General features: G+C 45.2%; 1 protein-coding gene across 2 annotated transcripts in view; it reads left to right on the forward strand.

Annotated features, from left to right (window-relative positions):
- SRGAP1 (SLIT-ROBO Rho GTPase activating protein 1) overlaps window positions 1–15,264 on the forward strand; it is a gene marked incomplete at both ends in the record, with an annotated part of 259,181 nt that overhangs the window by 183,743 nt on the left and 60,174 nt on the right. For both annotated transcript variants that reach the window (XM_080935754.1, XM_080935755.1), the window contains 2 exons: window positions 12,148–12,369; window positions 15,094–15,195. In XM_080935754.1, the coding sequence (XP_080791880.1) occupies window positions 12,148–12,369; window positions 15,094–15,195 (324 nt within the window). The remainder of the gene's footprint in view (window positions 1–12,147; window positions 12,370–15,093; window positions 15,196–15,264) is intronic.

A 15,264-nucleotide genomic window follows, 5' to 3' on the forward strand; every position in this document is an offset into this window, starting at 1 on the left:
AATGTTTTTCTTTATAACAGTTGCCTTGGTCATGATGTCTCTTTACAGCAATAGAACAGTGACCAAGGCAGCTGGCCATCTAGCCCCAGGGGCCCTCCTTCCCAGTGCTGGGAGTTCAGGTACACACTGTGCCTGTTCTTTTTATATTGGTTCTGGAAATCCAAACTCTGGTCCTCACGCTTCAGCAGCGAGCACTTTGCCTCATGAGCCGTCTCCCCAGACCCTAAACTAAGACACCCTTCACCTCCAGATCTCATTGACTCTGCTCTAGGTAACCCTTAAATGTGCCCAGTGGTTTTCAGTTTTTTCAAAAGTTAGACTTTTAAAGATCAACTTTTTAAAAGGTGAACAATTCCTAAGAGACATGACTTAAACATGAAGTTTGGAGGAAATGATATGGAGTTGGTTTGCTATCAGAATCTGCTGAAACCAAGCACTCTAAGCTGAAAGAAAATAAACTTTCGGCTCCTTGATTTTTTTTTTTTTTTTAAAGCGGTAGACATTCTAAAATAGCTGCTCATTTTTTTGGGTCCCCTTTTGCAAACATATCAGTGAAGCCTGAGACCCATAAAGCTTGACCTTCCCTGGTGGAAAAGAAACAGGGTGATTACTATGCAAAGGTTTATGCTGTGTGAACTTATTTAACAATGTACGTTTTATTCTAAGCTGTCTGATGTCAGTGATATTAATGGGGAAATTGCTATCTCTCCAACTAGAGGAAGTCAAGACAGTGTCTCTAATGCACAGTCAAAATGACATGCAAGTCAGTAATTGCATCTCAGTAAAGTCACGGTGTTATAAAATCAGAGAATCGAAGCTGAGGTCTTTTTACAAAAGTCTTCAGTTCTCCCATCTCTAACATCCATATCTAACAAATTTGCTACGATGGATGATCATAAATAGCCCGCTTGGATGACAGAAGAACCAAGGATTTTCCATGGAATACGTAGTTTTAGCTATTTATTAGCATGGGACCCGCACAACCATAGTATAGAAAACAAAAGATGCCACAAGCTATGATAAAAGTGTCATCATGGTCTACATCTGAGATTATCACTGATACAACTCAGACTCACCCACACGCACATGCCAGACAGAGAAGACCTGGAACCATAGTTTGCATAGTTTAGCCTGCCTTCCCTCCTCCCCCATTAACGGCCTCCATCTTCCTGTCCCAGCGGAGCTTCGTTTCCTTTAATCATCAGGCTGCCTTCCCATTTCCCACCCCAAGTCGTGTTTCATTAAACAATCCAGCTGTTGCGTCCAGATCACACCAAACCGAGGATCGTGCAGGATCCTTGGAAATGTAGACCTCAGGTCTCTTCCCACTTGACAGAATGCTTGCTGAAGAGACGCGGGACAGAGAGGCCAGAGCCCCTGCTTCGAGGTTTGTCTGGACGCCTCTTTCTCGAGTACTTTATTGTGTCTCCGCACCCACTTTATACTCTCTACGAAATGAACTTTAAATAAAGGCTCAGTGAGTTCAGATTGACCACCTCACAGCAGACCACCTCGTAAATGACGTGGCTGCACCTTATGCAAGGACTGTGGTTTAGCTCCCCGTAGCAGGGTTACAATGAGCCCATGGAAACACAACTCTGATTTCCCACTGTGCAGTTACTTGCTTTCCCCCTTACAACAGACAAAGATATTTCAATGTCCCTTAAGTCTGGATTTTGTTAGGATGTAGTGATTCAGAACTTGGCAACACCTGAACCATAATTTACTTTTCATTAGCGAAAACCTTCCTTGGGATATAAATTAATAACTTAAATTAAAAGAAATTGAGTTTTATATAATCTAAGTACTTCAGATTAATCGATTTAAATATATATCAATAATGCCCTGATTGAGTCAATATCCTCCTTTCAAACTTGATTATTAAAACTTTAATAATCAGTGCAAAACTTTCATAAACCTGGTCAATTTTTTTAACTTTTGAAGTCTTTGGATGCTTAAAAGTTATTTAATAATGCTAATTTTTCTGTCTTGGATGAGTATTGCCTTTACTTATCAATATCTGAATTGGTAAGTCTGTTCTTTCTCTTTCAGAAATGCCTATCAGAGCAGGAAAATCTAATACTTTAAAAAAATTAATGACTAGACCCCTTCTAGGACTTGAATCCGTCTTAAGGTCTTGATTGTGCCTTTTGAGATCAATGGATTCATTTTATGATGATTTTTTTTGTCACTGAGCAGACAACTTTAATAAGCATTGTAGGTTAAATGGGTGTTTTAATCAGTATAAATATAAAGTATTAAGTATTATAAATCAACTTTTTGGTACACAAGATAATGTGATGAAGACTATGATAGCTTAGCTGTCATCTGAGTATCTTTTGTGGTTGTGTTTGTTGCTGCTGCTGCTGTTTTGGTTGAAGATACCTGAGTGCTAAGTCCTAACAATGAGTACGCATCTCTGGCCCCAGGCACTCTAGACTTTTGGATATGCACATAACGAGTTCAAATTTTACAAGTGATCACCTCAGCTCTTCCCAGTGCAGTCGCACGGAAGGAAGGCTACAGTGGCGTTATTTACTGCTCGTGACTTTAGTTTTCTACAGTATGTGTGTTTATGCTCGCCCAGGGAGAAGCCCAGGAAAAATAACATAGGGAACTTCTGGGACCGTGGCAATATGTTTTTAGATTTATTTACTTTATGTGTGTGACTGTTTTGCCTACATGTATGTATGTATGTATGTGCACCACGTACATGCCTGGAGCCCATGAAGGTCAGAAGAGAGTGCTAAAAGCCCCAGAGCTGAAGGATGCCAAGATGGTTGTGAACCACCACGTGGGAGCAAGGAATTGAATTCAGGTCCTCTGCAAGAGAAAGTGCTCTTAATGTGTATATACACACGTGTGCTTACAATGTGTGTGTATGCATGAGTGTCTGAGTTTGGCTGTGCCGTGGTACATGTGTGGAACTTGGAGAATGACCTCGGGTTTCATCCTTGCTTTCCCTGTTTGAAGCAACTGCCTTTTGTTTTCCCACTGCGTTTCCCAGGCTGACAGGCCAGGAGCTTCCCAGGGCTCTCCGGCCTTGGCTTTCATCCCACCCCAGTAGCACCAGGTTTGCAGATATCCTCGCCACCAGCACCTTGTGGGTTCTAGGGATTTAAGCTCAGATCTCACACCTGTGCAGCAAGCACTTTTCTCACTCAGCCTCCTCAGCCAAGAATGTACACTGGCTAGCCCGGAACTCTGTGAAGGCCAGCTTGACTTTGAACTAGAAGAAATCCACCTGCCTCTGCCTCCAGAGTACTGGGAGTAAGCTCCTGCGCTGGCATGCCCAGCTAAGCACGCAGATCTGGACAGTAGGATTCCTTAACCTAATAATCAAATCCCCCAATCTGTGAATTCAGAATTCTTAACAATAACTGGGACCTCATTCCTTCCGGGAAAGACCTGTATTTCCATTCAGATCTTGTCCCATACAGATCCTCACTTCTAAGATGCATTCAGAGAAACTAAGTCCTCAATGATAAAATGCTATTGGTCCCATGTCACCAAACACCTCCCTATATGTTACTCTTTCCAAACAATTCCATTTTCCAGTTTCCCCAGAGGAAAAGTCGCACCTCCCTTGGGAGCTTGGAGGCCATGTCTTTCTCATGTAATACTTGCAGGAGATAACTCCCTACTCTGGACATTTTTCTCCACACAGACATCTCTCTCACACTGGCTATTGCTGTATCCGTGGCTTTCTTGGCCACTTATACAGGGTGAGACTGAAATTAGATTGCAGTGCGTATCCCCACCGCCTCTCTGCCACCATTTCTGAATAATCTTGTGCTAAAGCTGTTAGCCTTATCTTTTTCTCTCTTGGGTACATTTCATGAAAGAGCAACTTAATCGGAGTTTAGGTTCCTTACTCAGTCAGGACCATGCCCCCCCCATACATGGTCATATCCAGAATTATTTGTGAAAACCTGTCAAAAATGCGGTACCCTATTTCCCCAGTTAGACCTGAACTTTTATTAGAAAGATTACAGAGACTGTGTTCTGTGGGTTAGCGTATCCTGGTGATCATGAAGACTACTGTGGCCATGGTTTTAAGCCATCGTGATTTTTGAGGGGTGTTTCAAAACTTGAATGAAGGAAGTGGCATTTAAAGTTTCTTCTGATGGGGATGCCACAGACTTTTGCTTCAACCAAGTCCCTGAAATAAGGACTGGTGCTGGTGGTGGTGCTGGTGGAGGTGGTGGTGATGGTAGTGGTGGAGGTGGTGGTGGAGGTGGTGGTGCTGGTGGTGGTGCTGGTGGTGGTGGTGGTGGTGGTGGAGGTGGTGGTGGTGGTGGTGCTGGTGGTGGTGGTGGTGGTGGAGGTGGTGGTGGTGGTGGTGGAGGTGGTGGTGCTGGTGACGGTAGTGCTGGTCCTTCTGGTGGTCCTGCTGGTAGTGGTGGTGGTTCTAGTCTCCCAGTGTTTGCTTGGCCATATTCCTCTGGATCTCTGAATGCCAAAAACCTCCACAGTGAAACCCCAGATCTCTGCATTTGTTTCTCTTAGGGCCATTAACTGGTGGACCTTAGATTTCTATCATCAGCCTTGGTCCTCCTCCCTGGGCTCCTGATCGGTGCATCAGTTTCCTGCCAGCTGTTGTACATGTGTGTGGGCATCCTGAACATACCTAACTTCCTAAGCACCTCTAATGTCTATTTTCCAGACCTTCGCCACCCTCTGTAAAGACACCTTTCTTCTTAGTAATTTTCCATGCCCCAAGAAATGCTACCACTTCCCCCCCCCCCCCCCATAGAATGCATCAGCAAATCCCACATCTCTCCCTTGTGAAGATTCCAAACTCTATGTACCACTCTGTATGACAACCTTGGGCTCCTGGGCTTTCACCTCACCACCTGCCTGTGTTGCTTCCTTCTGTTCATCCATCCATTCAGTGAAATGTACCCCCACAACCTGCCCTCATCTCTTCCATAGCTCTGTTCTCTTCCCAGACTCTCATAGTACTAAAAGTCAGAAACCAGACACCGTTTGAATTCTCCAGAGGCCTCCTGTACCCTTAGAATAAGAGCTGGATGTTCGTAATTATCCGTTATGAATTGGTTGAATTGGTACCCTCCTGCCTCCCACCTCCATCTACACATTACCTTCACTTAAGATGCTTTAAGATGCTTCTGTATGCTGAGCTGTCTGTCCCACAGAGCCACAGTGCACTTCCGTGCTTGGGGCCTGTGTGCTTTGTTGCAGAAACTTGACAAGATTCAGTCCTTCCTTGTGTGCACATTACCTTCCCACTACCCTAAATAAAAGGCCAACAACCTTCCCTCTGGATGCCACTGCTCTGACCCTTTATTTTATTTTTCCCATAACATTTGCCATGTGGCCTGAATCTGAGCTCACTGTGTCTGATCTCTCTCCTTCCTCTTGATTTTCTTGGCGTTAGGAGAATGAGTCTGGTGGGTGGGAGACGCTTCAGGTAACAGGTGATTATTAAGCTCTTCATTAGCGGAGACCTATCAGCAATCCGTGTCAGTCCTGTACCCTAGTTTGTATCTATTCCTATTACAGAAACATACCATTGCTCAGGGGGAAACTGGAAACCTTGTTTTTACTAAGTGTTTGGTCACAAGTGATACAGAGCCACGAGAATTGAATGGCCAGCTCTCTGTGGATGCTCAGAAACCCTGCTTGGAAAACGGGAATATAGAAATGTGCTTGTGAAAATTAAGGTATCTGGCTTGATCCCATGGGATGGTTATTTCTCAAAAAAAAAATGTGTCTACAGTTTCTGGGTTAAAGTAAGAAATGGCTAGAGGAAAATGTGGAGGACGAGGAGATGGTGATTCTGAAGCAGTGACCCCTTCACTTGACTGCTAATCCAGGCGCTTTGGACTCCCCTCCTTCTAGTCCCTTGAAAGCCACTCTTAGGCACAGGAAAGCTGCTTTTTTTAGAATCCTAGTGTCCTTGGCTTGCCCTATTTTTCAAAAAGATTCAAAATAAGGTGTGGGAATAGTCTTCCAATTTCCACAGCAAAGGCAACAATCAAAGGTGTGCTTGGCACCTCTCTCCTGGGGAGCCTGTGCCCCCCTAGGGTGTAGAATACTGCCCTTCTCCTCCTTCCCCAGCTCAGAGCTCATGCCTAGTCTGTAGGGAATCTTATATACACTTGGCTCTGCCTTGTTAGAAATGAGATCCAGATGGAGGAATTAGAAAGAAAAAGACCACTCAGAACTCTCAGGCAGAGTACAGGGGTGAAGGCAGGAAATAGGGGACCCTCCCCTCTGCTCAAGTTCCATAGCTGCCGGAGTCATGGGGTGCTTGGTGCTCTCCTCTTTGTGCTTCAAGGACTGTCCTGCAAATGTCCTTGGCTAGGACTTGGGGAATCAGCAACCCCAGACTTCTTTCTATTACAGGCTCCTGGTGTCACAGAATCTGCACTAAGGGGGGCAGAGAGGTGGGGAAGGGAAGGAGCCTTCCTGGGAACTGTGGTCCACTTGGGACAGTGCTTGGGACAAAAGGAAGTAATTGTGTTTGTCATTGCCCTTGCTGCCTAGTCTCATCTTCACTGTGATACAGGTCGCAACCCTTCCGGCTGAGGTTAGGCTGCTGTGCTTAGACTGATACCTAGTGCGCTGTGTCTTGGCATTGCTTAGGATTTTTAAAAATCTTAAGGTTTTTTTAAATGCATGCTTGTGATTCCAACAGTCCTTCCTCCCCCACTCTTTTGGTCCATGATGTTGTGCATTCATCCGGAGTTCTTCGTCTGCTGGAATAACAGAGCTTTGTTTGAATGAAGTAGTTTATTGGTTTCCTATGTATTTTCATCATTAAATGTGCTTGGGCTATAACTCGGCTCTCTGTGCAGAAGCTGGCCTTTCGTGTCTCATTAATAATTCATAAGTCCCATAGAATTACTTGAGACTGTTTTAACCAAATATCTTGAGTCCGAACATATCCAATGTCATTTCAGCTTCTGGCTTAGAAAAAAAGAGACTCATCTGTGACTAGGCTTGCTCTACGTTTGGGATGCTTGAGAAACCTAGAATTTGGAAATGTCACATAACAGAAGTAATAAACTCACGCCAATGAAGTGGCTTTATGAACCGTTGCACACCATAGGGGGTGTAGATGAAGACTGCCTGTCAGAGGCCAGTGCGCGCGTGCGCACACACACGCACACACACACACACACACCAGGCATAGGAGGGCAAGTCCAGAAGTACCTGCTAGGTAACTAGAGCTACTAAGCCAGATGTCTGTTCCGCTATCCCATTAGGAAGCCACTGTGAAACCAGGTCTTACAGCCACAGGATCCACTTGGCTATACTGGAAATAGAAGCCCACCAGGGCTTTTGTACTTTGGAGCCCGTTTGGTAGTTGAGGTCAGAATTCTTTCTGCCTGCCCTCCATTTTATTTCCCTTCCCTCCATTTCTCCCTCCCTTCCTTCCTTTTTCCTTTCTACCTCCGATCTCCTCCATTCCTTCCTTCCTCCCTCTTTCCCTCCCTCTCTCCTTCCCTCCAGTAACCATTTCTCTTTTAAGTTCTAAGGAGCACAGGTTGTGTCAGGAGTCAAAGGCCTTTCTCGGTCACTTCTTTCTATTGCAGCCTATTAATCCCCACCCGAATCAATACTTGCACAAGGAAGCAGCAGGTCTCCTTGCTTCCGTATAATCAGGTGGAAGACTCTGTCTTCATTTTGAATAGTGGACTGATTGTAAGCACTAGTGCATATTAAAGAAATGAGGCCCGCTTCCTTTACAAACCTGTGTCTTTGCAAAATAAGATGTTATTGAAAGATAGAATGATTATTCCCCCAATCTCTCCGATGTATAAAAACTGCAGGGATCCATTATAGATTGGGAGAAGCAAGGGGAATAAAGGAAGTCTTTGTTCGTTTGAGCCCAGAATTTCCAAATTAACCAAGATGAATCGTTCTCTGTGTTTGGGCGCAGCTGATCCGAGAGATGGATGGCAGTGAGTCATTTGCCACATTTCACAACTGTATTGCTTGTAATTGTGACATCATAGCTGTTTGCCAATTTTTATAAATCAAATCATATTTAATCAAATCCTCCTGTCAGCTTGGGGAAACAGCACCCCCAGAGGACAGGGCGACAAGACCCTGACACTGGAACGTTCTAGGGAACTGTTTCCAGTGTTTAATCATTCAACTATGCATCCCTGCTTAAACTGCTGATTCCACACTAATGGGTCAGGGATGCAGCTTAATCTGTATTTTTAAACAGTTTAAGTTCTTTTTTTTTAATGTGTGATTGTGTGTGTGTGTGTGTGTGTGTGTGTGTGTAGCACTGGCCATAGCAAGTGTGTAGAGATCAGAAAATAGCCTGTAGTGTACTGTTCTGTCATTCCCCATGTGGGGGTCCTGGGACTCAGGATCACCTGGTTTGGCAGCAAGCCCCGACACCTGCTGAGTCATGTCCCAAGCCTGGGATTCTAACAAGCCCCTAGTGAAACTGTCGCTGCTGGTCACATCTTGAGCGACAAGATTTCAAAAGTAACTTTCCTTGAAAGCCCCTGTTTTAATGATTCGGAAATTGAAGCTAGAAAGGGCAAAGTTTTCACTGCAGTTTGGGGAAAACTCACCTAGGGCTGCCTTCATGCAAAGGGTGCACCTGCCACAGAGCCTCCGGGTTGGCATTTGGTGTTTCTAACTGCTTGGGATTCCTTATGTCCCTTCACAAAAGCTGGTTGATGCTTCCTGGCCTGGTGGACCTGCTTTTGTATGCCAAAGCTGCTTCCTGGGTGTCCCGTCTCCTACCGTCTTCAGAAACAAATAAACAGCTTCAATTCCCATTCCTTTAGGATGGAAGTGTTTTTGATGTGCCTGGAGCCTAGTGGAATCCCTGGCACCTGACCGATTAATGATTTGAAATGAATCAAGGTGAATTGACTGACTTCATTAGAGCAAGATGAAGATGACCTGGGCTTGCCTGTTTAAAATGATGTGTTTTCTCTTTAAGGATTTCTCCCTCCTCCTCCTTCTCCTCTTCTTCTTCTCCTTCTCCTTCTCTTCTTCTTCTTCTTCTTCCTCCTCCTCCTCTTCCTCTTCTTCCTCCTCCTTCTCTTCCTCTTCCTCCTTCTCCTTTTTCTCCTCCTCCTCCTTCTCCTTTTCTTCTTCTCCTTCTTCTTCTCTTCTTCTTCCTCCTCCTCCTCCTCCTCTTCCGCTTCTTCCTACTCCTTCTCTTCCTCTTCCTCCTTCTCCTCTTTCTCCTCCTTCTTCTCCTCTTCTTCTAATAAGTGCAAATCTAAAATTCTGCTGTCAGTAATTGCTGGCTCATTTCTAGACTTACATGCTTCTTTTTAATCATATTCACTTAGGATGCATGAGAAAAGGTAATAATGACTCGGGGAGGGGGAAACATCAAAGCTCTTTCCTTAAAAATTACTTTTGTTTTTAATTATGTATCTGTGTCTGTGTGGAGTATATGCATGTGGTTGCAGGTGCCCACAGAGGCCAGAAGCATGGAATTCCCCTGAAGCTGGTGATTCAGATGCTTGTGAACCACCCAGGTAGAGGCTGGGTCTTAAACCTCAATCCTCCTAACTTCCAAACCATCTCTTCAGCCCACTCAAAGCGCTTTGATTCCTGAGTATGAAAAACATTTTGTCTGTAACAAGAGGTCTTTAGCAACCGTTTCTTTCTTCCTTTCCTTCTTTCTTTCCCTCCTTCTCTTTTTCTCTCTTTCTAGTACAGAATAGAGTTTATTCAGGGCATGGGGAGGGGAGTTAAGAGGGTAGTAGGGGCAGAGAGAGAGAGGAGAGGAGAGAAGCAGAGGCCAGCCATGAACACGGGGAGGGAGGGAGGGAGGGAGGGAGGGAGGAAGGGAGGGAGAATATGGAAGGAGGGGCGGGGGGGGGGGGGAGAGCAGGAGAGAACAAGAGGCCGGGAGAGTAAGAGCTAGCAACCATTTCTTATTTAAGAATTTTATGCGGGAGCTAAAAGGGAAGGCATTTCTGAATATTTTGACAGATTCAAGCCTGTTCCCTTCTACAAATCTGAATTAGTCTTGAGTCTGAGTCGTCAATAAAATATGCAAATCTGAAACCTCACTTAGCATATTTGTCTCCTAGAAGGATGTGCATAAATTGCTGTATCTGTCTCAGCGTTGAGTGAATGAAAGTTGGATGCTGATCTTCATTGTTTCCTTCCACGGTCGTTCTCCGCGGTCACGTTTTTGATAGCTTTATTATGTGTAATTCACATACCCCTCCGCTCAGGCACTAAAAGTCTACAGTTGGCATTTAGTCCATCCAGAGAACCATGTGCCCGTCACTACAGTCAATTTTAGAACAGTTTTATTATCCCTAAAGGACATTCTGCGCCCCTCAGCAGTTACCCCTCCAATTCTTCCAGTCCCTCCTTGCCTCCCCCAGCATGATTAGATCTGGATGTGTCTGCTCTTTACAGTAGATAAATGGATTCATACGATGTATAGGCTTATTTGTGACTGACTTCTTCTACGTAGCATATTTCTAAGGTTCATTCGTGTTGCACCATGGACCTTTCTGTGGATGAATACTATTCTAATGTATATGGTTGTATGGCAATCTGATTATGTATTCATTGACCGGTGGACATTTCTTTCACGTTGTTGCTATGAATAGAGGTGCTGTAACTATTCAGGGGCAAGTTCTTTTCATTCTTCCTTCATACATACCTAGGAAAAAATTCTGAGCCCATGACCATGTGTGTGCATGTTATGTGCATATGCACTTGTGTGTGCACACATGTGTATAGTCTATATATGTGTAGAGGCAACAGGAACATCACTTGTCACTCACTCTCCAGTTCCCTCGAGCGAGGCTCTCCACGGAAGCCAGAGCGCACGTCCCTCGCACATGCCCTGTCTCCACACCCCCATGTATGAAGGTTGCAGGCATCCGTGACCACACTCTGGTTTTCACATGTGACGGGGTATGGACTCAGGTCCTTTCTGCTTGTACAACAGTTACAGCCGCTGCCCACTGAGCTACCTCCTCAGCCCAGTCTTGGAATAACAGTGTTTCACCTTTTGAGCAACTAGCTGTTTACGAAGTGACTATACATTACCACTTGACACTCCTGCCAACAGTGTGAGAAGATTCCAGTTTGCCCACATTCCTCCTAGCACTTGTTGTTGGTGTGTGTGAGCCGGTTTCTCGTTGGTTTTGTTGTAGTTGAGATTCATTTATTTTTATTTTATGTGTATGGATATTTTTGCCCTTGTGTGTGTGTGTGTGTGTGTGTGTGTGTGTGTGTGTGTGAGTGTGTGTGTGTGTGTGTGAGTGAGTGTGTGAGTGTGTGTGTGAGTGTGTGTGTGTGTGTGTGAGTGTGTGTGTGAGTGTGTGTGTGTGTGTGTGTGTGTGTGTGTGTGAGAGAGAGAGAGAGAGAGAGAGAGAGAGAGACCCCTCGTATGCAGTTCCCACAAAGGCCAGAAGAGGGCACTAGATCCCCTGAAGTGGGATTAACAGATGCTTGTGAGCCGCCAATGTGTGCTCTGAACCAAATCCACACACCCTTTGCAAGAGCAACAAGTGCTTGTAACTGCTGAGTCACCTCTCGCTCGTTCTTGCTGTCCGTTTGCTCTGTGTTTCCCTGATAACCAAGGATCTTGGCATTTTTTTAAGATTTATTCATTATATATAAGTACACTGTCGCTGTCTTCAGACACACCAGAAGAGGGCATCAGATTCCATTACAGATGGTTGTGAGCCAACATGTGGTTGCTGGGATTTGAACTCAGAACCTCTGGAAGGGCAGTCGGTGCTCTAACCACTGAACCATCTCTCCAGCCAGCCTTCCAGCATCTTTTGCTAACATCGCCCCAACCACTTCCCTGTCACCTTCTTTGGTCTCTACTCTCTTCTAACCAAGCAATTTTGAATTATTGGGTTGCAGAAGCTCTTTATGTATTTGTATATATAGAGTTCCTTTACAAACATTTTTCTCATTCTGGTCTGTCCTTCCTGCTCTTTGACAATGTCTTGTGAATCATGAAAACCATCCATTTTGATGGGATCCAGTTCAGCATCTCTTTGGTTCCTCCAACTTCTGACGTCATCTGCAGGAAGCCCACGTCTAATCCAACATCAGGATCTTCAGAGCCTTATGCTGGAAGGTCACACACGTAGGACTTTAGCCAGTTTTGAATTAACATTTGTATCTGTGTTCTTGTATATTCTCAAGTGCTGCGATCTTGGCTACCATGCGAGTCTGAACAGAGCCCTCAGAACGTACCTCTCAGCAGAGTACAACCTTGAAACCTCCAGACACGAAGGCTTAGACATCATTGAAAATGCAGTGGACAATTTGGAGCCAAGGAGTGACAAGCAGAGATTCATGGAGATGTACCCGGCGGCATTCTGCCCACCAATGAAATTTGAGTTTCAGTCTCACATGGGTGATGAGGTCAGTAACATCTCATAAATTGCTTCTTATGTCATAAAATCCTTCAGGGTGGCCTTGGGCTCACTCTGTAGCCTTGCCTGGCCTTGAACTCCTGATCCTCCTGTCCTCTACCTGTAAGCTACTACTACACTCAGCTGCCTTGCACTCTTTCTTAAGAGTTGGTGTTAAGTGTGTGTGTGCACATGTATGTGTGTCTATGTGTGTGTCCTAAAGGTAATACCCCAGAGGTGAAAGGAAGGCATCAGGTCCCCTAGAGCTAAAGTTACAGGTGATTGTGAGCCATCAGATGTGGGTGCTAGGGACTTAGCTTGGTCCTCTGATAGAGATGTGGGTGCTGGGAACTGAGCTTGGTCCTCTGATAGAGATGTGGGTACTGGGGACTGAGCTTGGTCCTCTGATAGAGATGTGGGTACTGGGGACTGAGCTTGGTCCTCTGATAGAGATGTGGGTACTGGGGACTGAGCTTGGTCCTCTGATAGAGATATGGGTACTGGGGACTGAGCTTGGTCCTCTAATAGAGATGTGGGTACTGGGGACTGAGCTTGGTCCTCTGATAGATATGTGGGTACTGGAGACTGAGCTTGGTCCTCTGATAGATATGTGGGTGCTGGGGACTGAGCTTGGTCCTCTGATAGATATGTGGGTGCTGGGGACTGAGCTTGGTCTTCTGGTAAAACTGTGGGTACTGGGGACTGAGCTTGGTCCTCTGATAGAGTAATGTTCTCTTAATCCCTGAGCCATCTTTACAGTCCCTGCCATGTAGTCTTTATATGAATTTAAGTTTTTATCCTGTTTTACAAAAGGAAAAAATGAAGGAAACTATTTTAACTGATAATGAATTATAGCAACGTATGTTACTATGAACAAAGGAAACCAGACCAAAAATGTATAGAGCATAAATGAACAGACAGATGATAAACAGTTTGATTATAGGTAGATAACTGATACATATAAATATATGTCTAGGCAAATGGATGATATATGGATAGGTATAAATGTCTATACCTACTGTGTTTCTTTTTCTTTTTCTTTTTTTAATGTATGTGAGTACACTGCAGCTGTCTTCAGACACACCAGAAGAGGGCATCAGATCCCATTACAGATGGTTGTGAACCACCATGTGGTTGCTGGGATGTGAACTCAGGACCTCTGGAAGAGCAGCCAGTACTCTTAACCACTGAGCCATCTCTCTACCCCCCCACCATGTTCTAATCATCTTTTAAAATTATTATTATTATTATTTAGTAAATTACTTGATGAGAAGTGATGAGTCCAGATCAAGCGCCCTTAATCCCAAAATATGAAAGAGATGGCTCAAAAAGTTTCAGGTTCTAAAACATTTTAAATTTAAGATGATCAGATTAGGGATACTCGCCGGGTAAAGGCCCCGTATATATCCACAAATCCACAAACCTGCAAATTTGCAGCATTTCGGATAGGTGTAGTTCTTATACAGATGAGATTGTTGTCTGGCTTTAAGACAGCCCAGGCTAACTCACTATAACCTTGAACTCCTGCCTCGGCCTCCCAAGTGCTGAAATGACAGGTGTATGCCAACATACACCCAGAATAACACGGGTGTTTCTCTTGCAACCTTAACGATGCCTTCATTTTGACCAAATCTATCGTTGAAGTCTTGCCCACAATCTCTTCTTCCAACACCTGAGATAATTTGCCTCATGAAACCTGTGGCAAATCATGGGATTTAGCTGATACCAGCCAGGAGTCATGGTTGAAAGATGCTTGCGGGGTTTTTATTTTATTTTATTTTATTTTATTTATTTATTTATTTATTTATTTATTTATTTATTTATTTATTTATTTATTTTTTGAGGCTCTGTGTCTTATATGTGGTCTCAGTCATTCCTGTAGCAGCCCCGTGACTAGGAAGTCATACAGCTTATGAGAGCTGAGACTGAGGCACAAATGCCTGGCTGCAGAGCCCGGCAACCCCTTTCTTTATGCCTGTACAGTCCACCGGGTCATCCTTTGCCCCTTGCCCTCTGCCCCCTGCCCTCTGCCCTCTGCCCCCTGCCCCTTGCCCTCTGCCCTCCTGCAGCTGCTGCCTTCCCCAAGGGCGTCAGGTCATGGCTGCATGTCTCTGTGTGTTACTCTTGTCCTAGTCTGTTTAAAAGTCAAGCATCAAGGTGGCTGCGAAAGTAAAGACGGAGCCAGGCAGGGCGGCATAGGTCTGTCCCCACACTTGGGATGCAGAGATGGGAAATGTTTGAGTTTAAAGTCAGCCTGGGCTACATAAAACTTCACAAAAAACTAACAAAAAAGTATACTTGTAACTGGAGCAGTGGGAATCCAGAGAGTTGATATGACTCCTGTCTGTCATGTCCAACCTTAAATAAGTACGAGACAGAAGGGTTTGGGGGGCACGGATCCCCAGAACCCGTGTGAAAGCCAGGCCTGGCAGGCTTGTAACCCGATGACTAAGGGTGGGAAAGGGATGGGTAGACAATAGGCAGTTGCCGGAGTCTTGCCAATGAGTCAGTCTAGCTGACATGGTAAGCTCTGGGTTCAGTGAGAGACCACCTCAAAACCATCTGGAAAGCAATAGACACCCCGAGTTGACTGCCGGGGCCCTGCGTGCACACGACCAGGAAGACACATGCAAGCACAGGCACACATTCACACCCAAAACCGATAAATGAGACGTGTGCATCTGGGTCTGCTCCGTGGTGCCTGTCATAACTGCACTGTCCCCTCCTGCGTCAGGTGTGTCAAGTCAGCGCCCAGCAGCCCGTCCAGGCTGAGCTCATGCTCAGGAGCCAGCAGCTGCAGTCGCGACTAGCCACACTCAAGATCGAGAGCGAGGAGGTGAGCCTGGTCCCAGGGAGGAGGTGGGCGTGGTCCCAGGGAGGAGGTGGGCGTGGTCCCAGGGAGGAG

Source organism: Micromys minutus (assembly GCF_963924665.1).
Source record: "Micromys minutus genome assembly, chromosome: 22".
NCBI classification, from domain to species: Eukaryota; Metazoa; Chordata; class Mammalia; order Rodentia; family Muridae; genus Micromys; species Micromys minutus.